This window comes from Branchiostoma belcheri, unplaced genomic scaffold (genome assembly GCF_001625305.1).
Source record: "Branchiostoma belcheri isolate BF01 breed outbred unplaced genomic scaffold, Haploidv18h27 scaffold51, whole genome shotgun sequence".
Classification (NCBI taxonomy): domain Eukaryota; kingdom Metazoa; phylum Chordata; class Leptocardii; order Amphioxiformes; family Branchiostomatidae; genus Branchiostoma; species Branchiostoma belcheri.
Window position 1 is genome coordinate 889,963 of NW_017804143.1, and position 25,677 is coordinate 915,639.

Here is a 25,677-nt window from a genome sequence, read left to right on the forward strand (position 1 = left end):
AACCGAGATCTTAACCTTGTCAAGTATAGGATAATCTGCAGGTGGCATATCACACTTGTCCTGAAATTCCTCCTTGGAGTAAGCCTTGCCATCTCCGAATACTGAATGAAACTGTCTGTTCAGTATGTCTGCTTGCTCTTTAGGGTCGGATACAAGACGACCTCCGTCCCTTAAGGCAGCGATGCCAACATTAGACGATTTCTGATGTTTTATATACGTCCAGAACTTCTTGTTTTATCCCCTGACCAGATTCGTCTTCTACAAAGATGCTATCCAGGTAGGACCAGTAAGCTCTTCGCAACTGCCGCTGCACTTCTCTACGGAGTTTCTTATACTGGTTCTTAAGATCTTGTGTTCCACGTTTACGCATCTTCTTGTAGATGCGATCCCTTCTCTTGATAAGGCGGTGGAGAGCTGGAGTTATCCAGGGCTTATTTTCCTTCATCCGGACCAGCTTATGGGGGATAAACTCTTGGACGGCTGTCTGAAGACTGTCTTTGAAGGTGGACCACAACTCTTCAGTTGTAGCAGTGTCTTTCATTAGCTCCATCCTGTCAGTTAGATCGGCCATAGACTTCCTGATACTATCCCAGTCTGCCTTCTTGTAGAGGGGTAGGAGTCTTGGATTCTGTTTCCTCTTCTGGGGGTGGACGATCACCTCACAGAAGACTGCGTCGTGGTCGGAAAGACCTGGTAAGACCTCTACTCGTGGGATCAACTGAGGGTTGTTTGTAACGACCAAATCCAGAATGTTCTCTCCCCTTGTTGGCATGTCCACCAGTTGCTCCAAGCCGTGATCACCAAGTATGTCGATGAACATATTATGAAGTCCAGGGTATCGGGGGTTCGGCTTCATCTGCATCGTTGTCCAATCCCAACAAGGTAAGTTCATATCCCCTCCAATCAAGAGGTGAGCGTTAGGGATCTGCGCTGCTTTGCTGACTGAGGCGTTAAAACCTTCTAGACTGGCTCGATCTGATACATCAGGCCTGTAATAGGCACAGACATACAGGGTCTTGCGACCTTGTAACTTCACCCTAACCCAAATTACCTCACAGTTATCCACCTGCAGCTCTGGTACATCACTGCTTTTGAGCGTTGTGCGTACTGCCACAATTACCCCCACCACCATTCTTGTTACGATCCCTACGATATGCCCTATATGTGTCCGGAAGTATCTCAGAATCATACACAGTAGCGTCTAACCAAGTCTCAGTGGCAATGATAATGTCAGGTCTCACACTGTCAATCATGTTCAGGATGTCCGCTTTCTTACCAGGTGATGACTGCAGGTTTAAGTTCACCAATCTAAGAGGCCTTTTCATTTGTTTATCCTGTTGATTTATTCTTGTTGGAGTAGATGAGTGAAGTGGGCGTTTCATTTGAAGCTCGGTAGGAGTCGAACAAGAATTTATGGAGGCATCTGAATGTGTCATCCCTGACTGTGATTCTTGCTCTACTCCATATAAGTCAAAAACTGTCTTACTGATCGGGTTCCCACAGATGGCACAGTGCCAGGAGAAGTTGTCTCCGAGATCCTCATGGTGCTGGTAAAGTTCTGTATCCATGCTCTGGCAGTGGGCATGAAACCACTGTCCACAGGTGTCACAAGCCAGTCCTCTGTCGTCCCAGCCCACTGTCCGGTCACAGGTTCCACACATCCAAGATGAGTGAGTCTGGGAGCCAACAGGAGCTCCGTGTACAGCTTCCTCGGGGCCTGGGTTGGGTTCTGGTGCGTAGGAATTACTTAGTAAAATGCTGGCAAGATACAAGAGGACAAGTCGTTGTCTACAGAAGCTTGGGAGGGTAGCAGACTTCCGGGTCGACGAACGAGTGATGGACTCCACTAAGGCACAGTATGAGACACCCATAATACGGAACAAAGTCTTGTCAGAGAAACTAACTGCGTCCAAGATCACATCCTCGGGTGAAGTTGCATCAGCTTTGAAGGTTTTGTAACTGAAGACGATGATAACGATCGCAGAGAGTGTAATGTTGGCTGAGAACATATTTCAAAAGCTTCACTGGGGTTTTTCCTCAAAAATAGTCTCTAATTAAGAAAATTCCATATACTAGATTCCAATTCAGGATGTCGCAGTCTTCTAGAGGTCACAAAACAAATAGTATAACAAAAGAAAAACGTCTATAAACTCAAAAATAAAGATCATCCGAGTGGGAGGGGGGCGTCATGCCTTGACATCCAGTCTACGATATCTCTCCCTAACTAATAAACAAAAATCAAAAATGGAAACAAAAAAGGACTCTAAACCCTATCTACTACTCATCTGATGCACATGATGGCCTCTGGAATCCTCCCCCGCTGAGGATTAGGATGGATTTAAATCCCCAGGGCTGGAGGATCCAAAAAGGCGGCCATCTTGGCTGGTGACCTCTGACCTCCCCGATGATTAATGATGATGATAATGGGGTCAACAAATGAGTTAAGTGGCCCACAATTTGCTTATGTTTATGTAAGAATTTAAAATCCCTAGACAATAAAAGCCTCAGGGGTACATCTGCTACATATCACTACATGATTAGGCAATCTGTAATAACCGTTCACCCATTAAATATGCTTCATCGAAAGTCAGGATCCGGAGACGCGCAGGCCTGTACATGTATCATTGTATGCGATATATGAAACATGTAGCTAAGTCACTGTTACTAAGTTTGGGACTGTAAAATGTCACAGAACGGGCCAAATGGCCAATTTATACTGTCTAAAGACAATCCGTCGTTAATACAGTCGTGTACATTTCGTTATTCTTCCATGTGGTGCATTTACACCTGGTGATGACTTTGTTACAATTACAAAGTTTTGGTGGGGCGATATAATATTTTTTCTTTAATTCATGGTTGAAGAAAGTCCATCAAATAGATTGTATCAACACGTCGACGACCTGTTTGTATGTTTTGTTTACCAACCACAATGCTACTGTTTATCTACTCAAACTTTTACTTTTATGGTCCCTTAACACTTCCAAGCAACCGTGGCGAAAATTTAGGTCACTCATGCATATATATAAAACGCCTTTAATATGTAAAAAAAATATCCAATGGAATTAAATAATTGCTGGTTCTCTCTGCCTCGGTAGAAGGGTATGGATGAAAATGTTGCGTTGTGTTACAGAAGACAATCTTGTCTAATCGGGACTAGGACGCATAACGGGGCACACATCCATAAGAAGGTACGTCAACTTCTGTTACAAAAGCAACTACGATACACATAAATATACTCTCTACTTTGGATACTCTAGATCTCCTACTTTTCTTTGCCACATACCGATCGTAGTTTGAAATACACAGTGATCAAAGAATTCTAAGCTACTTAAGTTCTGCACTAATCAGCAAAGTTTTCAAAGTTTTTACTGTACTCTAGACGACAGAGACTCTCAGCGGCACATCGCTCACGAATATACTAGTATTCATTCTGTTCCTGCCTCGCGATTGAAGAAAATTATCCTCCACGGGGTCGGTTGGAGATAAAGGTTGTTTATTCCCAGCCGACACAGCGCTGCGTTCACTGCACACACGTACTAACATAGCACAACTCACCCGCGGCGCAAGGGGAAAACCTGGAGACGGCGATAGCGAGAAGAAGCGGCAGTAGAAACGTCTCGAAGCGGGGAGCCATCCCGCACAGCGCCCGACTTTTCCTCGTCGTTACAACGTCAGTTACGTCCCGCTTTTTTAAGTCTCCTAAACCACAACCGATCCAAGTCCCGAGAGAAAGCACTTCTAAAGCCGCGGAGCAAGTGTCCTGGGCGTTGCCCCAGTAAGGGGGCAGTTGACATGTGATAAATGTTCTTTCTAGAGCAAACATGGGCGGATCCTTAATAACGGGCCGACTCTGTATTTGCTGAACGTACAACAAAAGTGGGCCTGTGTTGACTTTGGGGCGTGCCTACACGTCACCGCCTAATTGTTGACATGGCGCTAAAACCGTCATTGTGTCTTCTAAAGAATGTGTGGTTAAGGGCGATACGCTGGGTCAATGCGCACGTGTTAACTTCTGCGTCAAGGACCGGCTATAAAAGCCTTCGTGCCACAGAAATGACTCTTCTGCCCACACGTATAAATCAATCGTGTTAAAGCGATATGGGAAAGGCTCACGCCCTGAGAAGCGAAGAATGCGGTTTATCTTGAGGTGGCCTGGGTGTGTCGATAGGGCAAAGGGCGTTTCTTTCACACGGCAATGATTAGAAATAACTATGTGCTTGGGTCATTAGTTTATGGCTTATCAACTCAACATTTCGCACCCGAACAACTTAGGATCGCATTTATAATGATAGGAATTGCCCCAAGTGGCCCCGAACAACTTAGGACCGCATTTATAAAGATAGAAATTGCCCTAAGTGCTGGCCTTGAGATTGAAAGATAGTGTCATATTTGTACAGCTTTCTAAGATGAACTGTGGCAAGAACAAGACACAGTACTGTAGACCGTACCGCTCAACAGATAACATTTCACTTCACTTTTTTTTCTTATGGAAATGTATCAAGACCAATTCAACAGAAAATGTACTTACCGCAGAAGGATTCGTTCCTCCAAGAATCAACCGTGATTCCGAACGCGTGGCAGGCTGCGACGTAGGCCTCTACGTTCTCACAGAGCCGCTGGAGGTCGCCGTCGTACGCGCAGACGTCATAGACGCAGCTTTCGTAAAACTGAGTCGCGTTCACGACGCCGTGACAGGCCTGGAAGTCGTTCAGGATAATGCCGCACCACTGGTCGCCCTGGACGGTGGCTTCTAGTGCTGGTTCGCAGATAGGATCTGTTGTTTCTACTTCCTCGGGGCAGCTGTAAAAGACACATCATAGATTAGAAAAAAAAGACCAGAAATGCAATACATGTGTGTAAAGAGAAATTTTAACAATGATATTTACGGGGAACCCGCTCGATAAACCCCTAGGTTTCATGGGTTGTCCCGCACATTTCGTTGTACATAATTAATTTACATATTGATGTATTTTAAGTACAAACTGACAATAAAAAATAATAAAATGTATACCATTGTATAGAAATTTATAGACGTATACCAGTTCCCACAGCACTTAGAATTATCTCTGTTATTTGGCATTAAAACATAAGTACTTACGTGTCGTCCACCACCTTCCAGCTGTTTCCTAACTCAATCACGGTACTGGCCATGGTTCCATTGGGCTTCAACATGTCATCGGATACAACACCGTTGAAGTTGCCACACAGGCCCTGTGTAACGTTGCGGTACGCTGGTGGTACGACGACTTCTAAGCGATGGTTTCCGTCGAAGGACACCCTGAGGCCGAAGCTTGTGCTGAGCACGACGTTGGTTCCACTGAGCCTGACGCTGATGCCTTCTGTCAAGCTGACCGGTGGAGTGGCATGAAGACCGTCCAACTGCAGATGTCAAGAGAGGGACAAAACTTATTAAGTCCTGTGCATTATACTCAGTCTACTTGAACTCAATTGAAGTAAATATCATTGAATAACAATATGTGGAAAAGGGACAAAAATAGTGAAGCGCATTTACCGTCACAACTCTTGATTGTCCCAAGATCACAGTATGTCTGTAAATGGATATGCGTGCGCTGTCGGTGTAAGATACGCGATCGGAGCCTCTTCTGTCGTTGGTAGCCTGAATCTCAAAGGCTGGAAGTTGGTCGCTCTGTCGACTGGCCTTGCTGAGAATGTAGGTGCATGCACCCTGGTAATTCAAGTTCCTTCCGTCGAACGTTAAGTAGTGAGGATCGCCCCAGCTGACGCAGATACCTTCCTCGACTAAGGTTTCATCTTCTGAAAAACATAACACAAACAAAGCATGAAACTTTGTTTCCACTACTCTTGTGAAGTAATTCAACTATTTTAAGAAACAAATTGCAAAATATACAGAAAGGTCAATCAATAGGACAATATATACTCCTATATACCCACCAGTACAATTCCTGTCAGGCAAGCAATAACAATCCCAATGGCCGCCTTGCAAAGCCCAGAAGTATCCGTCATCACAGGTGACGTCTTGACAATAGATATCATCCCTTCCACGACAGGTGCACACCTGACCGTTCACCTCGCCCCATTCTTCTCCAGTCTGGCAAAATAGAGAAGGGTTAGGGCTGCTATAATGGCAAAATGGCAATATATGTGTGTGGAGAGAGAGAGAGAGAGATAGAAAGACAGAGAGATCTTCATTGTATCTATCTATCTCTTTCTCTCTATTAATATATATATAGAGAGAGAGAAGAGATGGATAGTTGCGATGTAGATATAGATCACTTGGCGTAGGGCGTAGAACAGTTGTAAAAGAACTGAAAAGCTTCGGCCACACCTCATCTGGGATACCATCCAGAGCCCAGGACAAAGAGAACTGGAGAACCTTTGTTGCTGCCGGTACTGGCATTATGGGCAGTAAGTAAGAAAGAAAGATAGAGATCGCTTTATTGATCAAATTGTACAATTCATATGTTAAGATACAAATTAAAATGTCCACGGTTTTAGACAACGAAAAAAAAACAGTTAAAATGTATGGACTTACCGGATGGTAGAAACCATCTTTAACACATCCGCACTGCTCGTATGGAACGCAGACTTCACCGCTGAGGACAAAGCCAAGATCACATTCACACGCCTCCTTACAAGGATGGTTGCACTGACTAGGTGCCGCCACGTCGGTGCAGGTAGCCGGGCAGGCACTTGCACAGGTGGTGTAGTGACTGTTCGCTGGACATGCCAAGGCTGAAGGATAAAGGGGAAAGATTCAAAATCAATCAAGCGACCCACTACCTAGGGATCCCTAAGGAAAGACAAACATCAAAGATAGAAAAGATCTCAAGTCCAAGCGTCAATTTTCTCCACTTACGACAGATTGTTGGTGTTCTCCATTCGCCCAAGTCTATTCCCAGTTCGGAGCATGTCTGAACGTAGGCCTCCAAATTCTGACAGAGTACTTCCAAACTGCCTTGGTACTCGCAGACGTCATAGACACAGGCATCATAGTAGACATCCGGGTCAACCACGCTGTGACAGTTCTGGAAGTCTTCCATGATCTTGCCACACCGTTGGTCGCTCTCGATGATGGTTTGTAGCCCTTGATCACAGTTAGGCGTGACAATTACAGCCTCGTCAGGGCAGCTGGAAGAAGACAAATGTCAAGTCAATTAATCAAGTCTTTAAACTCAGCTGCATGACACGTGCTTGGTGTAGGACGGCATTGTGTCCCGCAAAGAAAGACCTTGATACCCACCTTGTGTTGGTCTTCCAGCTGTTACCCCACTCGTTGGCATCGCCAGCCATGCTTCCGTCCTGCTTGAGCATATCATCGCTGTCGTCGCCATTGAAGTTGCCACAAATACCCTGTGTAGTGTTGAAGTAGGTTGGCGGTACGACGACTTCTAGGCGATGGTTTCCATCGAAGGACACCCTGAGTCCGAAGGTAGTGCTGAGCACGACGTTGGGTCCACTCAATTGTATGTTGATGCCTTGCGGTAGGTTGACCGGAGGAGTAACTTGCAGGCCGTTCAGCTGCAGGGACCAAGAGAGTTACAACACTTCACCTCAACAACTGACCAAGAAAGGCCTGCTAAGAACCAAACCTGTCCAAGAAAAAAACACACACAAAGAATTGTCAAAGGCGATGTGCAGGCGTACTTACCGTGACAATGCGCCCTTGTCCGAAGGTCACACTATGTTGATAGATGTTTATAAGTGCACTATCCGTGTAAGATACACGATCGGAGCCTCTTCTGTCGTTGGTAGCCTGAATCTCAAAGGCTGGAAGTTGGTCGCTCTGTCGACTGGCCTTGCTGAGAATGTAGGTGCATGCACCTTGGTAATTCAAGTTCTTTCCGTCAAAGGTGATGTAGTGAGGATCGCCCCAGCTAACGCAAATGGCTTCGACTGGGCCACGTTCTGTGGGGTAAGACGAAGGGAGATAGCAAGAGTTAGGCATCTCATCAACGTCGACAACAGAGAGGGGAAATGATGAAGGGTTTGGAAAGAAGTCTACAGGCCAAGTAGCACCCACCATCACAGTCCCTGTCAGGTATGCAGCGACAGTCCCACGTGCCCTCTTCCAAGTTCCAGAAGAAGCCATCGGGGCAGACCACTTGTTGGCAGCTGATATCATTCTGTCCACGACAGCTACAAGTCTGGCCGTTGGCGTCACTCCATTCAGCTCCCAACTACAAGGCAAACGCACATGTCACATGGCATCCTCAACTTGCCTACATTACACACCAGTCTAGTCGTGTAACTCCTACGCATTCCCCATCTACCGACTACTACCACAACAGAACATTTTCAAATGCAGATGTCGCTAAAGAGACCGGTCAGAGCATACTCGTTAGCAATCCATTCATGAGTAAAAAGAAGAAATTACAACTGACCGGGTAGTAGATGCCGTCCTTCAGACAACCACACTGCTCCTGTGGAACGCAGACTTCACCGCTGAGGACAAAGCCAAGATCACATTCACACGCCTCCTTACAAGGGCGGTTGCACTGACTAGGTGCCGCCACGTCGGTGCAGGTAGCCGGGCAGGCACTTGCACAGGTGGTGTAGTGACTGTTCACCGGACATGCCAAGGCTGAAGGATAGAGGGGAAAGATTCAAAATCAATCAAGCGACCCCTACCTAGGGAGGCCTAAGGAAAGACAAACGTCAAAGATACAAAAGATCTCAGGTCCAAGCGTCCATTTTTTCCTACTTACGACATATTGTTGGTGTTCTCCATTCGCCCAAGTCTATTCCCAGTTGGGAGCATGCTTGCACGTAGGCCTCCAAATTCTGGCAGAGCAGTTCCAAACTGCCTTGGTACTCGCAGACGTCGTAGACACAGGCCTCATAGTAGACACCCGGGTCAACCACGCTGTGGCAGCTCTGGAAGTCTTCCATGATCTTGCCACACCGTTGGTCGCTCTCGATGATGGTTTGTAGTCCTGGCTCACAGTTAGGCGCGACAATTACGACCTCGTCAGGACAGCTGGAAGAAGACAATTTTAAGACGTCAAGTCAATTAATCGAATCTTAAACTCAGCTGCATGACACGTGCTTGGTGTAAGACGGCATTGTGTCCCGCAAGGAAAGATCTTGATACCCACCTTGTGTTGGTCTTCCAGCTGTTACCCCACTCGTTGGCATCGCCAGCCATGCCTCCGTCCTGCTTGAGCATATCATCGCTGTCGTCGCCATTGAAGTTGCCACAAATACCCTGTGTAGTGTTGAAGTAGGTTGGCGGTACGACGACTTCTAGGCGATGGTTTCCATCGAAGGACACCCTGAGTCCGAAGGTAGTGCTGAGCACGACGTTGGGTCCACTCAATTGTATGTTGATGCCTTGCGGTAGGTTGACCGGAGGAGTAACTTGCAGGCCGTTCAGCTGCAGGGACCAAGAGAGAGGGACAAAACGTCACTTCAACAACTGACCAAGAAAGGCCTGCTAAGAACAAAACCTGTCCAAGAAAACACACACACAAAGAATTGTCAAAGGCGATGTGCAGGCGTACTTACCGTGACAATGCGCCCTTGTCCGAAGGTCACACTATGTTGATAGATGTTTATAAGTGCACTATCCGTGTAAGATACACGATCGGAGCCTCTTCTGTCGTTGGTAGCCTGAATCTCAAAGGCTGGAAGTTGGTCGCTCTGTCGACTGGCCTTGCTGAGAATGTAGGTGCATGCACCTTGGTAATTCAAGTTCTTTCCGTCAAAGGTGATGTAGTGAGGATCGCCCCAGCTAACGCAAATGGCTTCGACTGGGCCACGTTCTGTGGGGTAAGACGAAGGGAGATAGCAAGAGTTAGGCATCTCATCAACGTCGACAACAGAGAGGGGAAATGATGAAGGTTACAAGTTTGGAAAGAAGTCTACAGGCCAAGTAGCACCCACCATCACAGTCCCTGTCAGGTATGCAGCGACAGTCCCACGTGCCCTCTTCCAAGTTCCAGAAGAAGCCATCGGGGCAGACCACTTGTTGGCAGCTGATATCATTCTGTCCACGACAGCTACAAGTCTGGCCGTTGGCGTCACTCCATTCAGCTCCCAACTACAAGGCAAACGCACACGTCACATGGCATCCTCAACTTGCCTACATTACACACCAGTCTAGTCGTGTAACTCCTACGCATTCCAAATCTACCGACTACTACCACAACAGAACATTTTCAAATGCAGATGTCGCCAAAGAGACCGGTCAGAGCATACTCGTTAGCAATCCATTCATGAGTAAAAAGAAGAAATTACAACTGACCGGGTAGTAGATGCCGTCCTTCAGACAACCACACTGCTCCTGTGGAACGCAGACTTCACCGCTGAGGACAAAGCCAAGATCACATTCACACGCCTCCTTACAAGGGCGGTTGCACTGACTAGGTGCCGCCACGTCGGTGCAGGTAGCCGGGCAGGCACTTGCACAGGTGGTGTAGTGACTGTTCACCGGACATGCCAAGGCTGAAGGATAGAGGGGAAAGATTCAAAATCAATCAAGCGACCCCTACCTAGGGAGGCCTAAGGAAAGACAAACGTCAAAGACACAAAAGATCTCAGGTCCAAGCGTCCATTTTTTCCACTTACGACATATTGTTGGTGTTCTCCATTCGCCCAAGTCTATTCCCAGTTGGGAGCATGCTTGCACGTAGGCCTCCAAATTCTGGCAGAGCAGTTCCAAACTGCCTTGGTACTCGCAGACGTCGTAGACACAGGCCTCATAGTAGACACCCGGGTCAACCACGCTGTGGCAGCTCTGGAAGTCTTCCATGATCTTGCCACACCGTTGGTCGCTCTCGATGATGGTTTGTAGTCCTGGCTCACAGTTAGGCGCGACAATTACGACCTCGTCAGGACAGCTGGAAGAAGACAATTGTCAAGACGTCAAGTCGAGTCTTTAAACTCAGCTGCATGACACGTGCTTGGTGTAGGACGGCATTGTGCCCCGCAAAGAAAGACCTTGATACCCACCTTGTGTTGGTCTTCCAGCTGTTACCCCACTCGTTGGCATTGGCAGCCTCGGTTTCGTCCTGCTTGAGCATGTCGTCGNGATTCCAAATCAATCAAGCGACCCCTACCTAGGGAGGTCTAAGGAAAGACAAACGTCAAAGACACAAAAGATCTCAAGTCCAAGCGTCCATTTTCTCCACTTACGACAGATTGTTGGTGTTCTCCATTCGCCCAAGTCTATTCCCTGTTCGGAGCATGCTTGCACGTAGGCCTCCAAATTCTGGCAGAGCAGTTCCAAACTGCCTTGGTACTCGCAGACGTCGTAGACACAGGCATCATAGTAGACACCCGGGTCAACCACGCTGTGACAGTTCTGGAAGTCTTCCATGATCTTGCCACACCGTTGGTCGCTCTCGATAATGGTTTGTAGTCCTGGCTCACAGTCAGGAACGACAATTTCAACCTCGTCGGGGCAGCTGGAAGAAGACAATTGTCAAGACGTCAAGTCAATCAGTCAAGTCTTTAAACTCAGCTGCATGACACGTGCTTGGTGTAAGCATTCTGTCCCAAAATGAAAGACCTTGATACCCACCTTGTGTTGGTCTGCCAGCTGTTACCCCACTCGTTGGCATTGGCAGCCATGCTTCCGTCCTGCTTGAGCATGTCGTCGCTGTCGTCGCCATTGAAGTTGCCACAAATACCCTGTGTAGTGTTGAAGTAGGTTGGCGGTACGACGACTTCTAGGCGATGGTTTCCATCGAAGGACACCCTGAGTCCGAAGGTAGTGCTGAGCACGACGTTGGGTCCACTCAATTGTATGTTGATGCCTTGCGGCAGGTTGACCGGAGGAGTAACTTGCAGGCCGTTCAGCTGCAGGGACCAAGACAGAGGGACAAAACGTCACTTCAACAACTGACCAAGAAAGGCCTGCTAAGAACGAAACCTGTCCAAGAAAAACACACACACAAAGAATTGTCAAAGGCGATGTGCAGGCGTACTTACCGTGACAATGCGCCCTTGTCCGAAGGTCACACTATGTTGATAGATGTTTATAAGTGCACTATCCGTGTAAGATACACGATCGGAGCCTCTTCTGTCGTTGGTAGCATGAATCTCAAAGGCTGGAAGTTGGTCGCTCTGTCGACTGGCCTTGCTGAGAATGTAGGTGCATGCACCCTGGTAATTCAAGTTCTTTCCGTCGAAAGTGATGTAGTGAGGATCGCCCCAGCTAACGCAAATGGCTTCGACTGGGCCTCGTTCTGTGGGGTAAGACGAGGGGAGATAGCAAGAGTTAGGCATCTCATCAACGTCAACAACATAGAGGGTAAATGATGAAGGTTACAAGTTTTGCAAAGAAGTCTACAGGCCAAGTAGCACCCACCATCACAATCCCTGTCAGGTATGCAGCGACAGTCCCACGTGCCCTCTTCCAAGTTCCAGAAGAAGCCATCGGGGCAGACCACTTGTTGGCAGCTGATATCATTCTGTCCACGACAGCTACAAGTCTGGCCGTTGGCGTCACTCCATTCAGCTCCCAACTACAAGGCAAACGCACATGTCACATGGCATCCTCAACTTGCCTACATTACTCACCAGTCTAGCCGTCTAACTCCTACGCATTGAGCAATCTATCGACTTCTACCACAACAGAACGTTTCAAAATGCAGATGTCGCTCAAGAGACCGGTCAGAGCATACTCGTTAACAATCCATTCATGAATAAAGAAGAAATGACAACTGACCGGATAGTAGATGCCGTCCTTCAGACAACCACACTGCTCCTGTGGAACGCAGACTTCGCCGCTGAGGACAAAGCCAAGATCACATTCACACGCCTCCTTACAAGGATGGTTGCACTGACTAGGTGCCGCCACGTCGGTGCAGGTAGCCGGGCAGGCACTTGCACAGGTGGTGTAGTGACTGTTCGCTGGACATGCCAAGGCTGAAGGATAGAGGGGAAAGATTCCAAATCAATCAAGCGACCCCTACCTAGGGAGGTCTAAGGAAAGACAAACGTCAAAGACACAAAAGATCTCAAGTCCAAGCGTCCATTTTCTCCACTTACGACAGATTGTTGGTGTTCTCCATTCGCCCAAGTCTATTCCCAGTGCGGCGCATGCTTGCACGTAGGCCTCCAAATTCTGGCAGAGCAGTTCCAAACTGCCTTGGTACTCGCAGACGTCGAAGACACAGGCATCATAGTAGACACCCGGGTCAACCACGCTGTGACAGTTCTGGAAGTCTTCCATGATCTTGCCACACCGTTGGTCGCTCTCGATGATGGCTTGTAGTCCTGGCTCACAGTCAGGAACGACAATTTCAACCTCGTCGGGGCAGCTGGAAGAAGACAATTGTCAAGACGTCAAGTCAATCAGTCAAGTCTTTAAACTCAGCTGCATTTATGACACGTGCTTGGTGTAAGACGGCATTCTGTCCCAAAATGAAAGACCTTGATACCCACCTTGTGTTGGTCTGCCAGCTGTTACCCCACTCGTTGGCATTGGCAGCCATGCTTCCGTCCTGCTTGAGCATGTCGTCGCTGTCGTCGCCATTGAAGTTGCCACAAATACCCTGTGTAGTGTTGAAGTAGGTTGGCGGTACGACGACTTCTAGGCGATGGTTTCCATCGAAGGACACCCTGAGTCCGAAGGTAGTGCTGAGCACGACGTTGGGTCCACTCAATTGTATGTTGATGCCTTGCGGCAGGTTGACCGGAGGAGTAACTTGCAGGCCGTTCAGCTGCAGGGACCAAGAGAGAGGGACAAAACGTCACTTCAACAACTGACCAAGAAAGGCCTGCTAAGAACGAAACCTGTCCAAGAAAAACACACACACAAAGAATTGTCAAAGGCGATGTGCAGGCGTACTTACCGTGACAATGCGCCCTTGTCCGAAGGTCACACTATGTTGATAGATGTTTATAAGTGCACTATCCGTGTAAGATACACGATCGGAGCCTCTTCTGTCGTTTGTAGCCTGAATCTCAAAGGCTGGAAGTTGGTCGCTCTGTCGACTGGCCTTGCTGAGAATGTAGGTGCATGCACCCTGGTAATTCAAGTTCTTTCCGTCGAAAGTGATGTAGTGAGGATCACCCCAGCTAACGCAAATAGCTTCGACTGGGCCACTTTCTGTTAGGTGAGACAAATGGAGATAGCAAGAGTTAGGCATCCCATCAACAGTTACCTACATGTATAACGGAAAGGGTGCTAGTTTTAGATGTGAACTTATTCAAAGAAGTATGACTTAGGCACCCACCGTCACAATTAGTATTGGGTGGGCAGCGACAGTCCCACGTGCCCTCTTCCAAGTTCCAGATGAAACCATCGGGGCAGACCACTTGTTGACAGGAGATATCATTTTGTCCACGACAGCTACAAGTCTGGCCGTTGGCCTCGCCCCATTCAGCGCCCAACTGTAAGAACATTATGTCGGTATGAGGAATCACGGAACACTTTCTCTTAATCTTAATTCTCTCTTGCTCTCTAGCGTAACATACCAGCCTCGCGGACACGTGTCGCGTCGGTAGCTGGCTACATTGCAACAACATTACACCCACCTACGTCAAGCTTTAGGTTATATGTTTAACTCTGTCTCCTCGTGTGATAGCGCCCCCACCAAACTTTGTTGAAGCGATATCCCCTATAAGATAGTTTTAAGAAAAAGCCTTTCAAAACCTCCATTATTCATTGATTGATTTGTGACTTAAAGGCACGACTATTTCTTGTCCTCGTCTGAGCTGGATAAGAGTTAAAACATTAAGCAGTTTTTAGTCAATTTGTACATCATGGTCTATACATTTTTCTCCTATATTCTACTGACACCCACCGTACGTACATTCCTGCAAGTCTAACTTAACAGATTTGGCTCACTTACCGGATAGTAGATTCCGTCTTTCACGCACCCACACTGTTCCTGTGGAACGCAGACTTCACCGCTGAGAACAAAGCCAAGATCACATTCACACGCCTCCTTACAAGGATGGTTGCACTGACTAGGTGCCGCCACGTCGGTGCAGGTAGCCGGGCAGGCACTTGCACAGGTGGTGTAGTGACTGTTCACTGGACACGATAGAGCTGGTGGATAAAGCAGAGGACATTTTTAGCAAACAAGCTCTAGCTATGATGTCTTATGACGTTTACAACATGCTGACATATAAAGTTTCAACCTTCGGTGCCAACTTCTTATTACTTACGACATATTGTCGGTGTTCTCCAAACGCCCAGGTCTATTCCATGTTCAGAGCATGCTTGCACGTAGGCCTCCAAATTCTGGCAGAGGAACTCCAGGCTGCCTTGGTACTCGCAGACGTCGTAGACACATGCTGAGTAGTAGGCAGCCGGGTCAACGGCACTGTGACAGGCCTGAAAATCTTCCAAGATCTTGCCACACCATTCGTCGCTCTCGATTATAACTTTCAATCCCTCAGTACAGACTGCTACAGGGTCGACGGTACCAACTTCGTCAGGGCAGCTGTGTCGCAATTAAGGAAAAGTTAATCAGTCCAAATGCGCGGATTTACGTTTTGAAATGAAATATCACTTTCCTAAAAGGCTATCCTATGTATTCGTCTTCCTGGAAAGACATTGGCTGGTAATATACTGTTTTTTCAGCTGTATTTCAACTCATAACAAACGTGTTCTCACCTAAAATTTCCGTCGGTAATACTTTAATACCCACCTCGTATCTACATTCCAGCTATTGCCCCACTCCACAGCACTAGAAGCCATGCTTCCATTTGACAAAAGCATGTCATCGGTGTCGTCGCCGTTGAAGTTGCCACAGATGCCCTGCGTTATGTTAGAGTAGGCTGGTGGTACAACGATTTCTAGGCGAGTATTTCCGTCGAAGGACACCCTGAGTCCAAAGGTAGTGCTGAGCACGACGTTAGGTCCGCTGAACTGCACGTTGATGCCTTCCGGCAGATTGACCGGGGGAGTCACCCGCATGCCGTTCAGCTGCAGAGATATAGGTAAAGACAAACTTTTAGTTTAGCAGCTCATCTGCAAGAACCTAGAAACATAACGCTTCAAAGATAACACAAGTACCAACGGCGATGTGCAGGCGTACTTACGGTCACAACGCGCCCTTGTGCCAGGGTCACTGTATGCTGATAGATGTTAATAATTGCGCTGTCTGTACAAGAGACACGATTGGAGCCCTTTCTGTCGTTGGTTCCCTGAATCTCAAAGGCTGGAAGTTGGTCGCTCTGTCGACTGGCCTTGCTGAGAATGTAGGTGCATGCACCCTGGTAATTCAAGTTCTTTCCGTCAAAGGTGATGTAGTGAGGATCGCCCCAGCTGACGCAGACCCCTTCCAATTCTGGGTTAGTACCTGGTTAAGATAAAATTCCAGAGGTTTCGCAAAACAAGCCAAAACAAAGCCATGAACGATTCTCTTTGTTGGAAGCTTGTATAAAGATCGTAAGAAGAAAACATGTCATACTCATAGTTGTAACTAGCCACAGTCAAAAAGTCGTGAATGCCTTTTACAAACGTTTAATTTTACCTTCGCAGATCGTTTCCAGTTGGCAGTGGCAGCCCCACTGGCCATCTACTAAACTCCATGTGAAGCCGTTGTTACATTCAACGTCCCTGCATGTGCTATTGTTGTCTCCACGGCAGGTGCATCGCTGGCCATTTTCTAGACCCCACTCTTCGTTTAGCTGTAGGACAGGATTGTTTCATTGAAATTGATATTGCACGGTTGCTTATTGGAACTGTTGTCTAGTTGGAAAGCAAATGTCAACGTTAATCATCACTAGAAGGACTAATCCACAGACTACGAAACGTGATTTGATAATAGATTTCTAGAATTGAAAATGACTAGTGCATACATATGAGGATTCAATCTTTTTATCGATTTACATAATAATTTTAGGATGGAAAAAACTATGGAAGCAAGCACAAAAGTGTCCAATAATCTCAAAACAAAGACACACCGCGTAGTAGATTCCATCTATTAGACAACCACACTGCTCCTGTGGAACGCAGACTTCACCGCTGAGGACAAAGCCAAGATCACATTCACACGCCTCCTTACAAGGATGGTTGCACTGACTAGGTGCCGCCACGTCGGTGCAGGTAGCCGGGCAGGCACTTGCACAGGTGGTGTAGTGACTGTTCGCTGGACACGATAGCGCTGAGGGATAAAGCGGACGGCATGGTAATCAACAAATATACAGAACAGTGATTCCATAACAGACAGGTCAAGTCAATGATGCATTGTAGAAAAACCTCAAACCTTCATCTAAACCTCTTACATGCATTACTTACGACATATCGTTGGTGTTCTCCAGTCGCCCAAGTCTATTCCCTGCGATGCACAAGCTTGCACGTAAGCCTCTATGTTTTGGCAGAGAAGTTCCAAACTGCCTTGGTACTCGCAGACGTCGTAGATACAGGCTTCATAATAGGGACCCGGGTCAACCAAGCTGTGACAGTTCTGGAAGTCTTCCATGATTTTGCCACACCGTTCGTCGCTCTCTATGATGGTTTGTAGCCCGGGCTCACAGCTAGGGTCCACCGGACCTACTTGGTCAGGGCAGCTGTGAAAAAAAACAAGAGGTTTATTGCCTATCTTAATGCCATGAAATCAGTCATAATGATTCGTGTGTCGTTCAATGACATCGATCTATTTTACTTTCTTAATCATGTGCTCCTCCTTCTAAAACAGGTACTGCAGAAAAGCCTTGATGCCCACCTTGTGTTCGTCTTCCAACTGTTTCCCAACTGGACAGCATTGGCAGCCATGTTTCCATCTGGCATCGTCAAGTCATCGCTCTTATCATCGTTGAAGTTGCCACAAATACCCTGTGTAGTGTTGAAGTAGGTTGGCGGTACGACGACTTCTAGGCGATGGTTTCCATCGAAGGACACCCTGAGTCCGAAGGTAGTGCTGAGCACGACGTTGGGTCCACTCAATTGTATGTTGATGCCTTCCACCAAGTCTATTGGAAGAGTAGCCTGCAGGCCGTTCAGCTGAAGAGACCAAGATCTTCCGTTAGCTATGTCAAGCATGGTGCCCTGTATGCAATACCATATGAATCACTAGGCTCTTCTATCTTTCAAGGAGCAACGCTAAGGAAGGGTAGCCTGGGTACCATCCCCAGTAGTATATTCGCAAACTCTATAACCAGTTATAGAGTTTGCGAGTATACTACTGGGGATGGTACCCAGGCTAAAGGAAGGGGACAATGATCTAGAGAACTTACCGTGACAATGCGCCCTTGTCCGAAGGTCACACTATGTTGATAGATGTGTATAAGTGCACTATCCGTGTAAGATACACGATCGGAGCCTCTTCTGTCGTTGGTAGCCTGAATCTCAAAGGCTGGAAGTTGGTCGCTCTGTCGACTGGCCTTGCTGAGAATGTAGGTGCATGCACCCATGTAATTCAGGCTCTTTCCGTCAAAGGTGATGTAGTGAGGATCGCCCCAGCTAACGCAGATGCCTTCTACTTCTGGTGTGGTTCCTTGTAGAAATGCAAATAATCGTTTTATGCATAAATAATGATTACGTTTTACGATTATATTTTATTGTATTAGTGAATGTTGCATATGCAAGGATTTGTAGGAGCTGACCAATTTGTAGTTGTTAGATGGCTCATAAATATTGATAATTATTGTTATCATATTTTTCAGGAATGGGACTGAATTGCAAGATCCATTACATCCCATGCTCCCTATCAGAACTTATACAACCAGCAAACGTCTAGTAGACAAGTGCTTCTGCCTACCTTCACAGTTGTTGTCCAACTGGCAGTGGCAATCCCACACGCCGTCCACCAAGCTCCAAGCGAAGCCGTCGTTGCACTCCACCGCCCTGCAGGTGATGTTATTCTGGCTGTGACAGGTGCACCGCTGTCCGTTGTCTACACCCCATTCCTCATTCAGCTGTAGGACAGGTTTGCACAACGGTGAATAGTTTCATCAGGTTGGTAACTAACTGAGTAAAGAGACTGTTTTTACACAGCCAAGCCTTTTATTCAGCCGACGTTTCGGTGACCGTCTGTCACCTTCCTCAAGGCAATTCTGACTGGTTCATATTGCACTACAGCATGCATTTATAGCAACGAGACCTGTGCTGCAGTGCAATGTCAGACGGTCACCGAAACGTCGGATGAATAAAAGACTTGGTTGTGTAAAAATACTCAGGTTTCCACAACGTTGGACAGGTTTACACAAATTGGATGAATAGAATAGGAAGAGACAAGAAATTGGTCAGTGTTTAAGGAGGCCGACATACCGCGTGGTAGATGCCATCCGTGAGACAGCCGCACTGGTCCTCCGGAATACAGTCCTGACCGCTCAGAACGAAGCCCTGGTCGCACTGGCAGCCCTCCACACACGGCTCGTCACAGCTGTCCGCGGCGGTCAGGTCTGTGCACACTGCCGGGCACGAGCTGCCGCAGGCCGTGTAATGCTGATGGACTCCGCACGATGTAGCTGGAGAACGACATGATTAAAAAACGTTTAGTAGCATTGCAAATACATGCCCGAGGGCTTATTGCAGGTACAAACAATATGTATGGAAAAGAAAATACAATGGTACGAGCGACCTCGTCTAACATTATACAACATTCTACAAAATACACAACAACAGCATATCACTGCATGAAAAATGTATTTTTGTTACCATAAACGTCAGGTTATACTAGTAATAATAGTAGATACTACATAGTCCTTTTGTACTTACGGCATAATGTCTGAGTTCTCCAGTCGTCCAGTTCTACCTCATTAGCCAGGCAGGCCGCCGCGTACGCCTCTAGGCTTTGACACAGGACGTCCAAGCTGCCTTGGTACTCACAGACGTCGTAGACACAGGCGTCGAAGTAAGGAGTCGGGTCCACCACGCCGTTACAAGACTGGAACGTTTCTCTGATCACGCCGCACCAGTTGTCGCTCTCCACCACAGCCTGTAGTCCCGGCTCGCAGTTTGGTTCGGGATTTACTGGTTCCACTGCAGCAGGACAGCTATTGAGAAGAAAAGCGGCCTTTGGTCACATTTCATAAGAGTGCAAGTAGTTACGTACTGGTATTTCAATCATTTTGTCTACGGTTCCATGCGAGGTAATTTTAAGGTCGATATTGTAAAGTTGATGATGTTTTGATTCAATTACAAGTCTAAAAATACACCTTGTGAAATCATCACAATTCAGTCTCATTGACAGAGATAAAACCCAACAATGATTATATCAAAAGTAGCATTAGCATTACCTGTTATCATTTTTACTGTTTATCAATTTATCATGTTCTTGCAATTAGCCCTTGGGCATGGATTTGCAATAAACTTTGATACTTTCATTTACTGCTAAGATAGATCATAACGCCTAGGTTTGAATGTACCTTCCGTCGAGATCAATTTCCCAGCTGTTTCCAAACTCGGTGTGGGTCGAGGCCGTGGTGCCGTCCGGCATTTTCAGGTCGTCCTGTGGATCGTTGTTGAAGTTTCCGCACAGTCCTTGGACGTTGTCGGTGTACGCTGGCGGCACGATGACTTCCAGGCGGTGGTTGCCGTTGTAAGCCACTCGCAGGCCGAATGCCGTTCGGAGGACGACGTTCCTGCCGCTAAGGCGCACGCTGACGCCCTCCGCTAGTTGGAGGGGAAGGGTGACCTGCACCTCATCAAGCTGGGAACATAAAATTCGGTGTAAGCTTTTGGATGGAAAGACAAGAGGGGTTACCGTGTCCAAAACCGTGCCAATCTAGTTGTGTGAATATGTTGTTACAGTTAGGATGAGGCACGATTCTGGCCATATAGTCTCCGCGTATCCAAGAACGTAAACTTGCGCCAGGCACGGTTCTGGACACCCGTGGACTATCCAAAACCATGAAGTGAGCGCGGTTCTGGATGAAGCGCGGTTCTGGATACAATATTTATGTTCCACTTGGTTATAACTTGTAAGCATTATGAATGTGATGAGTGTGGCGTCACAACGTCTTGCCATTACATGTTGGAATAAAAAAAAATAGATAAAACTGTGGTAGTCAATACAACAGCCTTACCATCACCACTCTGCCTAGTCCCAACGTTATAACGTGCTGGTAGATCTCAACCTGCGCCCCGGCCGTGTAGGACACGAGGTCCGACCCTCTGTGCTCGTTGGTGGCCAGGATTCGGAAGGCCGGTCTCTCGGAATCTCGTTCTGTTGCCTGGACGAGATTGTACGTGCAGCCGCCTTGGAAGTTGACGTAGGTGCCGTCGAACGTGATGTAGTGTGGGTCTCCCCAGCTGATGCATACCGCAGAAGGCCCTAGGACTGCACACACAACAGCCATCGTTATATACAATCGTGAAAGTTCATCTGTATCGGTAGTTTCATGTTGAAAGTTAAAACTTTTGTTCCAGCACAAAAGGTAAATGTTCTCATGTAGAGCTTTTGTCCAATCACTCTGGTCTTCCAGACACCGACCCAGTGAGTCAAGTCCCGTGGCTTCTCTGATGTGTGATGTCAACACTGCGTCAACCATATTCCCTTCTCATTCCTCTAAGCTTATAATGTATCTTCCCCATTGTTACCGACATATTCATCGTGGCTGTCATTCATATCTTAATGAATCATAATGATATCATAATGAATTAGGTTTTAAAGAAATGGATTCTGAATTGAACGGAACATAGCTGACGAAGGAAAGGGGAAAGGGGATATCTGAAATTTGTTTCTGACTTGTTTCTAAGCATACCTTACATACATCTGTTGTTATTTAAGAACTTTTGCAGACGCAGAGAGAAATAACCTACTTTCTTCGCAGTTGACTCCTGTGTAGGTGGGCGGACACACGCACATGTAGTCCTCCTCCACCTCGGTACAGTTCCCTCCGTTCAAACAGGGGTCAGACTCGCAAGGCGTGGTGCCGTTAACTATGGAGAAATCGTCATAACGATCATCAAAATGTCTCCAGATTAGTAGTAGTCGAAGGTGTCTGTAAATGGCTGTGTGATGCGTCTAGTGTGTAGGGTGTTTCCAGATTAGCACTAAAAACAATAGTTTGATTGTATCGCATATGTATAAACATGCAGTGGTAGGTAATCGCTTGTGTCCGATTGCAAAAGTGTGTTTTAATTAATCTAAATACATATTGTGATAAGTTCAAGTTAATTTAAATATACAAAAATGGCATACATGCTGCAAAGTTGAGACAAGACCTTATGTTAATCATAACCGTGTCTTAAGGTATTTTTCTACGACTGTCGGGACAAGCATCTTATAATATTATGGTGTAATTCAGAAATTTCATTGTAATAATTTGCGAACGTACGCAGTTGACAGTTGTCGCCGATCCAACCCTCTGCGCATGCGCACGTGTAGTTGTTGAAGAGGTCTATACACGTGCCGTTGTTCAGGCAGGGGTCGCTCGCACACTCATTGGTCTCTGTGGAAATATGATAATTTCAAAGCATTTAAAGGTCATCATGAAAGTTCATCTGTGTTGGTAGTAATCATAGTAAAACATTGAACTTTATTCCAACACACCGTTTACAGAGATCAAATTTTCAGCGACCACTGTCGCCTTCATCAGGATAATTAATGACCAATCACTTCATGAAGGCGACAGTGGTCGCTGAAAATTTGATCTCTGTAAACTGTGTGTTGGAATAAAGTTCAAAGTTTTACTAGCATTTAAAGATCGTCGTACGAACGCTAAAGCCCTTGTCACACATGTACATTCACGAACTTACGGTGCCACGAATTCGTTCCCGAACACGTTGGCCGGTGTTCGGGAGCACTCTAACCAGATTCAGGTCACACCTGCCTTCTGTATATGCCTCAAAACGAATTTGAGTTAAATTGCAGCCAAATTCACAAACATTTTGCATCTGTCTGAATTTTGTTGATATTTACAAAGATTTTAATATGTACAGGCAAGGTCATAAATTGCCAAGTTTTGAGACTAAAATTCACTTTATCATAAAGACTTTTTTTTCAATCTAGGGGATACCGTTTCGCTCTTATAAAACCAAGGACATTATACAGACGTATATAATGTCCTTGATAAAACGAAATGTGTCTATCTTACCATTTTCGCAGAATCGTCCCTCCCATCCTGCAGTGCAGTTGCAGAAGAAGTCGTTGACCAGGTCCACACAGCCGCCCTGGTTCTGACAGGTAACGTTCTCACACTCATCGATATCTAGAAAAACAAACAAGAAGAAAAACAGAGATTTCAGATTTTTAGGAAGTATACAGCCCTAGGCTTTTGAATCCCTCATGTCGTCCATGTCTAACTTCTGCTTCTGGAAACCTTTTCTGTCCGAACAATTGCAAACATACACATACCTACAGCTCAGTCACCAAAAACAATGTAATGAAAGCAATGCCATTTTTAAACGAACGCTTGTATCAGTCAGTATCTTGTACAATTGTAGACAAAACTTTATCCCTATAATCAAGAATAAAATAATGGGAAGCATGGCATTATTACAGCATCATAAAATTATTTAATGATTACAGGGTCTTCTCTTTAGCATGTCGTATTACATGTAAATTTGATAGAACTACGTTACGTGTGGACAGTCGCATCTTAGCGTACTGCTGTTAAAGAGTGGGATTTAAGCTTGTTTCTCTATGTCTTGTTTAGCCTTCATTCTCACCTATTTCACAGTTGACTCCAGTGAATCCTGGTGCACAGGTACACTGGTAAAAATCAACTCCCACTTCGTGAGAACACACGCCGCCATTCTGACAAGGATCGCTGGCACACTCGTCCACGTCTGGAATAAAATAAGGCATTTTTATTAATCACTTGGACTGGACCTAAGATGAGAACATTGGTTACGATAGCCCTAGGAGAGACGTTTTCAGTAGAAGCGTAAAGTAAACCGGTCACATTGGAATCACATAGCGTTCAGACGCAAATCGCGATCCGGCGAAACCGGTTTGAAACTACCTCCCGATGTGGTTTGGGATCGAGGCGCTTTCAATGCGATTTGGAGCGTTCAGATGGGGCCGCTTGAATCCGGCTTCGGTGGAAACTGGATCGAAAGCGCTTACAGCGTATTTGTGTGAATGGGGCCTTTATCATAGTGTAAATGGGGCCCTAGATCCTTGTGGGGTTGGTTTTGTTACAGCCTGCTCGAAAATGCTATACGGCATCAAAATCGTGGCCGTGCTGTGAGGCGCACTAGTAATTGAGCTCGACTCACCGATTTCACACCTCGTTCCTTGCCATCCAGGTGGGCATTGACAGGTGTACGTGTAGGTGATGAGGTCAGACATACACGTGCCTCCGTTAGTACAGGGAGAGCTGTAGCACACGTCGAGGTCTGGAGAATGGGGACGATAAACAATAAAAGTTATCTCACAGAACACATCCCAATGGACGTCCATATGCGAACCAAAAGCATACCACCTATAACTTGCAATTACAAGACCTTCCTTGTAGTAGGTCTCTGGCAAACAGACACAGATCTGTTTAAAATGCATCCAATGCAATTTCAGGGTGGCCAAACGGGGCCTATCCCATAGAATATTGATATCTGGAGAGAAAAATGTGATGTTGATAACGGAAAGAGGTTGATTGCTTCGTATCGTAGGCTGGTTCTAGATATTGTTAAATCCGCAGTACCCATTAAATGAAGAGAAACCTCACGCAGCTGGTTTCTGGGCTATTTCAAAATACTTTAAGTATGAAATGATGACGAAAACGTGATAAGATCTGGCAGTAAATTTCTGTATTAGACAGATTTTCTCAACCTGAATATTTTTGTTTTGCCGCCTTGAAGTTGTATTTGGCTGCCAATAATACAATTTGACGCTGCAGCTGTCAGTGAAGTTCTTCTATCAGCATTTTATGCAGAAATATAAAAAGCGATCACCTGATTGCAGGTACTGTGAACATTTCTGTTTTATAACATTGCTTTTTACGTACCTGCTCTGTATACTAGTTGGAATCCCGACATTTCCACGTTCCTGTCTGAGTACAGGTTCAGCCACATCTGCCTAGTGTCCACCCTCTGCGCCGGCGGGGTGCTGTTTCCACAGAAGACGCCGATCGTGTTCTGGAAAGGGACGAGTCCCTCTCCTATCTCCAGGGCATCCTTACACGCAGATGTCCCGTCATTGTCCTCGTTGATTTCCAAGTGAAATTCACCAAGAAAAGTGATATCTATGCCTGAAATGGCACCCAAAAATCAAGATGACAGTGGTTTTTTTTTGCACCATCAATGTATTCTCTAGCTGATTACACCTTTTGTAGAAGTATACTATACATTAATATATAATGAGATTTAATATTTTCTTCGCCCTCTTCCTCTCGTTAACTGTCGGTCCCTTCTCCTTCCTTCTTCTTTCGGTCTGTCTCATCTATATCCATCTACATCCATATCCCTCTGCCAGTCTCTCTATCTGTACCTTCCCCTTACGTTTCTGTATCTGTATCGTTATAGCCGTATAACCAAATTCGGCGTAACACAACAGCTTAAGTTTCCATACGTACCTGTAGCGCCCTCTACATTGACGCACCATGTGTAGTCTGTTCTTGGTGGGTAGTCGCTAGGGTACCCCGGCGAGGTTATCCGGCCTGCCGGGGTCCTACGTGTCTCATCGCATTGTGTACTTCCAGAACCTACAAAAACAAACGAAAACAATGTCTTTTGAATCAGTAGATTAATTTGCATTGAGGATGGATTTTTGTAGCAACATATTAGTCACGAGTTTGTCAGATACTGTATGTTTAACCTAAACTTTCCACGTCAGGCTGCAATACCTGGAATTCGTTGTGGGAATGCCTAGGCCAGGGCCTCTTAGAGTGGTGCTACACTGGTGTCCA

The 25,677-nt window shown here is 46.4% G+C and overlaps 1 protein-coding gene across 1 annotated transcript in view; it reads right to left on the minus strand.

The window, feature by feature from the left end:
- LOC109480438 (IgGFc-binding protein-like) overlaps positions 1-25,221 on the minus strand; it is a 35,339-nt gene extending 10,118 nt beyond the window's left edge. Inside the window, exons 1-48 of the mRNA XM_019782627.1 lie at positions 25,170-25,221; positions 24,778-25,020; positions 24,053-24,172; positions 23,501-23,620; positions 22,927-23,040; positions 22,168-22,281; positions 20,914-21,167; positions 20,254-20,537; positions 19,604-19,881; positions 19,154-19,353; positions 18,645-18,801; positions 18,121-18,380; positions 17,610-17,887; positions 17,183-17,454; positions 16,849-17,048; positions 16,416-16,572; positions 15,982-16,241; positions 15,588-15,865; positions 15,103-15,380; positions 14,784-14,983; positions 14,163-14,322; positions 13,782-14,095; positions 13,372-13,649; positions 12,976-13,247; positions 12,653-12,852; positions 12,293-12,449; positions 11,914-12,170; positions 11,504-11,781; positions 11,116-11,387; positions 10,933-11,014; positions 10,549-10,820; positions 10,226-10,425; positions 9,865-10,021; positions 9,487-9,743; positions 9,078-9,355; positions 8,688-8,959; positions 8,364-8,563; positions 8,003-8,159; positions 7,631-7,887; positions 7,223-7,500; positions 6,839-7,110; positions 6,515-6,714; positions 5,914-6,070; positions 5,513-5,775; positions 5,099-5,379; positions 4,529-4,800; positions 1,487-1,729; positions 247-669 (exon numbers count right to left, since the gene is read on the minus strand). Coding sequence (XP_019638186.1) covers positions 247-669; positions 1,487-1,729; positions 4,529-4,800; positions 5,099-5,379; positions 5,513-5,775; positions 5,914-6,070; positions 6,515-6,714; positions 6,839-7,110; positions 7,223-7,500; positions 7,631-7,887; positions 8,003-8,159; positions 8,364-8,563; positions 8,688-8,959; positions 9,078-9,355; positions 9,487-9,743; positions 9,865-10,021; positions 10,226-10,425; positions 10,549-10,820; positions 10,933-11,014; positions 11,116-11,387; positions 11,504-11,781; positions 11,914-12,170; positions 12,293-12,449; positions 12,653-12,852; positions 12,976-13,247; positions 13,372-13,649; positions 13,782-14,095; positions 14,163-14,322; positions 14,784-14,983; positions 15,103-15,380; positions 15,588-15,865; positions 15,982-16,241; positions 16,416-16,572; positions 16,849-17,048; positions 17,183-17,454; positions 17,610-17,887; positions 18,121-18,380; positions 18,645-18,801; positions 19,154-19,353; positions 19,604-19,881; positions 20,254-20,537; positions 20,914-21,167; positions 22,168-22,281; positions 22,927-23,040; positions 23,501-23,620; positions 24,053-24,172; positions 24,778-25,020; positions 25,170-25,221 — 10,828 coding nt within the window. The remainder of the gene's footprint in view (positions 1-246; positions 670-1,486; positions 1,730-4,528; positions 4,801-5,098; positions 5,380-5,512; positions 5,776-5,913; positions 6,071-6,514; positions 6,715-6,838; positions 7,111-7,222; positions 7,501-7,630; positions 7,888-8,002; positions 8,160-8,363; positions 8,564-8,687; positions 8,960-9,077; positions 9,356-9,486; positions 9,744-9,864; positions 10,022-10,225; positions 10,426-10,548; positions 10,821-10,932; positions 11,015-11,115; positions 11,388-11,503; positions 11,782-11,913; positions 12,171-12,292; positions 12,450-12,652; positions 12,853-12,975; positions 13,248-13,371; positions 13,650-13,781; positions 14,096-14,162; positions 14,323-14,783; positions 14,984-15,102; positions 15,381-15,587; positions 15,866-15,981; positions 16,242-16,415; positions 16,573-16,848; positions 17,049-17,182; positions 17,455-17,609; positions 17,888-18,120; positions 18,381-18,644; positions 18,802-19,153; positions 19,354-19,603; positions 19,882-20,253; positions 20,538-20,913; positions 21,168-22,167; positions 22,282-22,926; positions 23,041-23,500; positions 23,621-24,052; positions 24,173-24,777; positions 25,021-25,169) is intronic.
- Between the last annotated feature and the right edge of the window lie 456 nt (positions 25,222-25,677).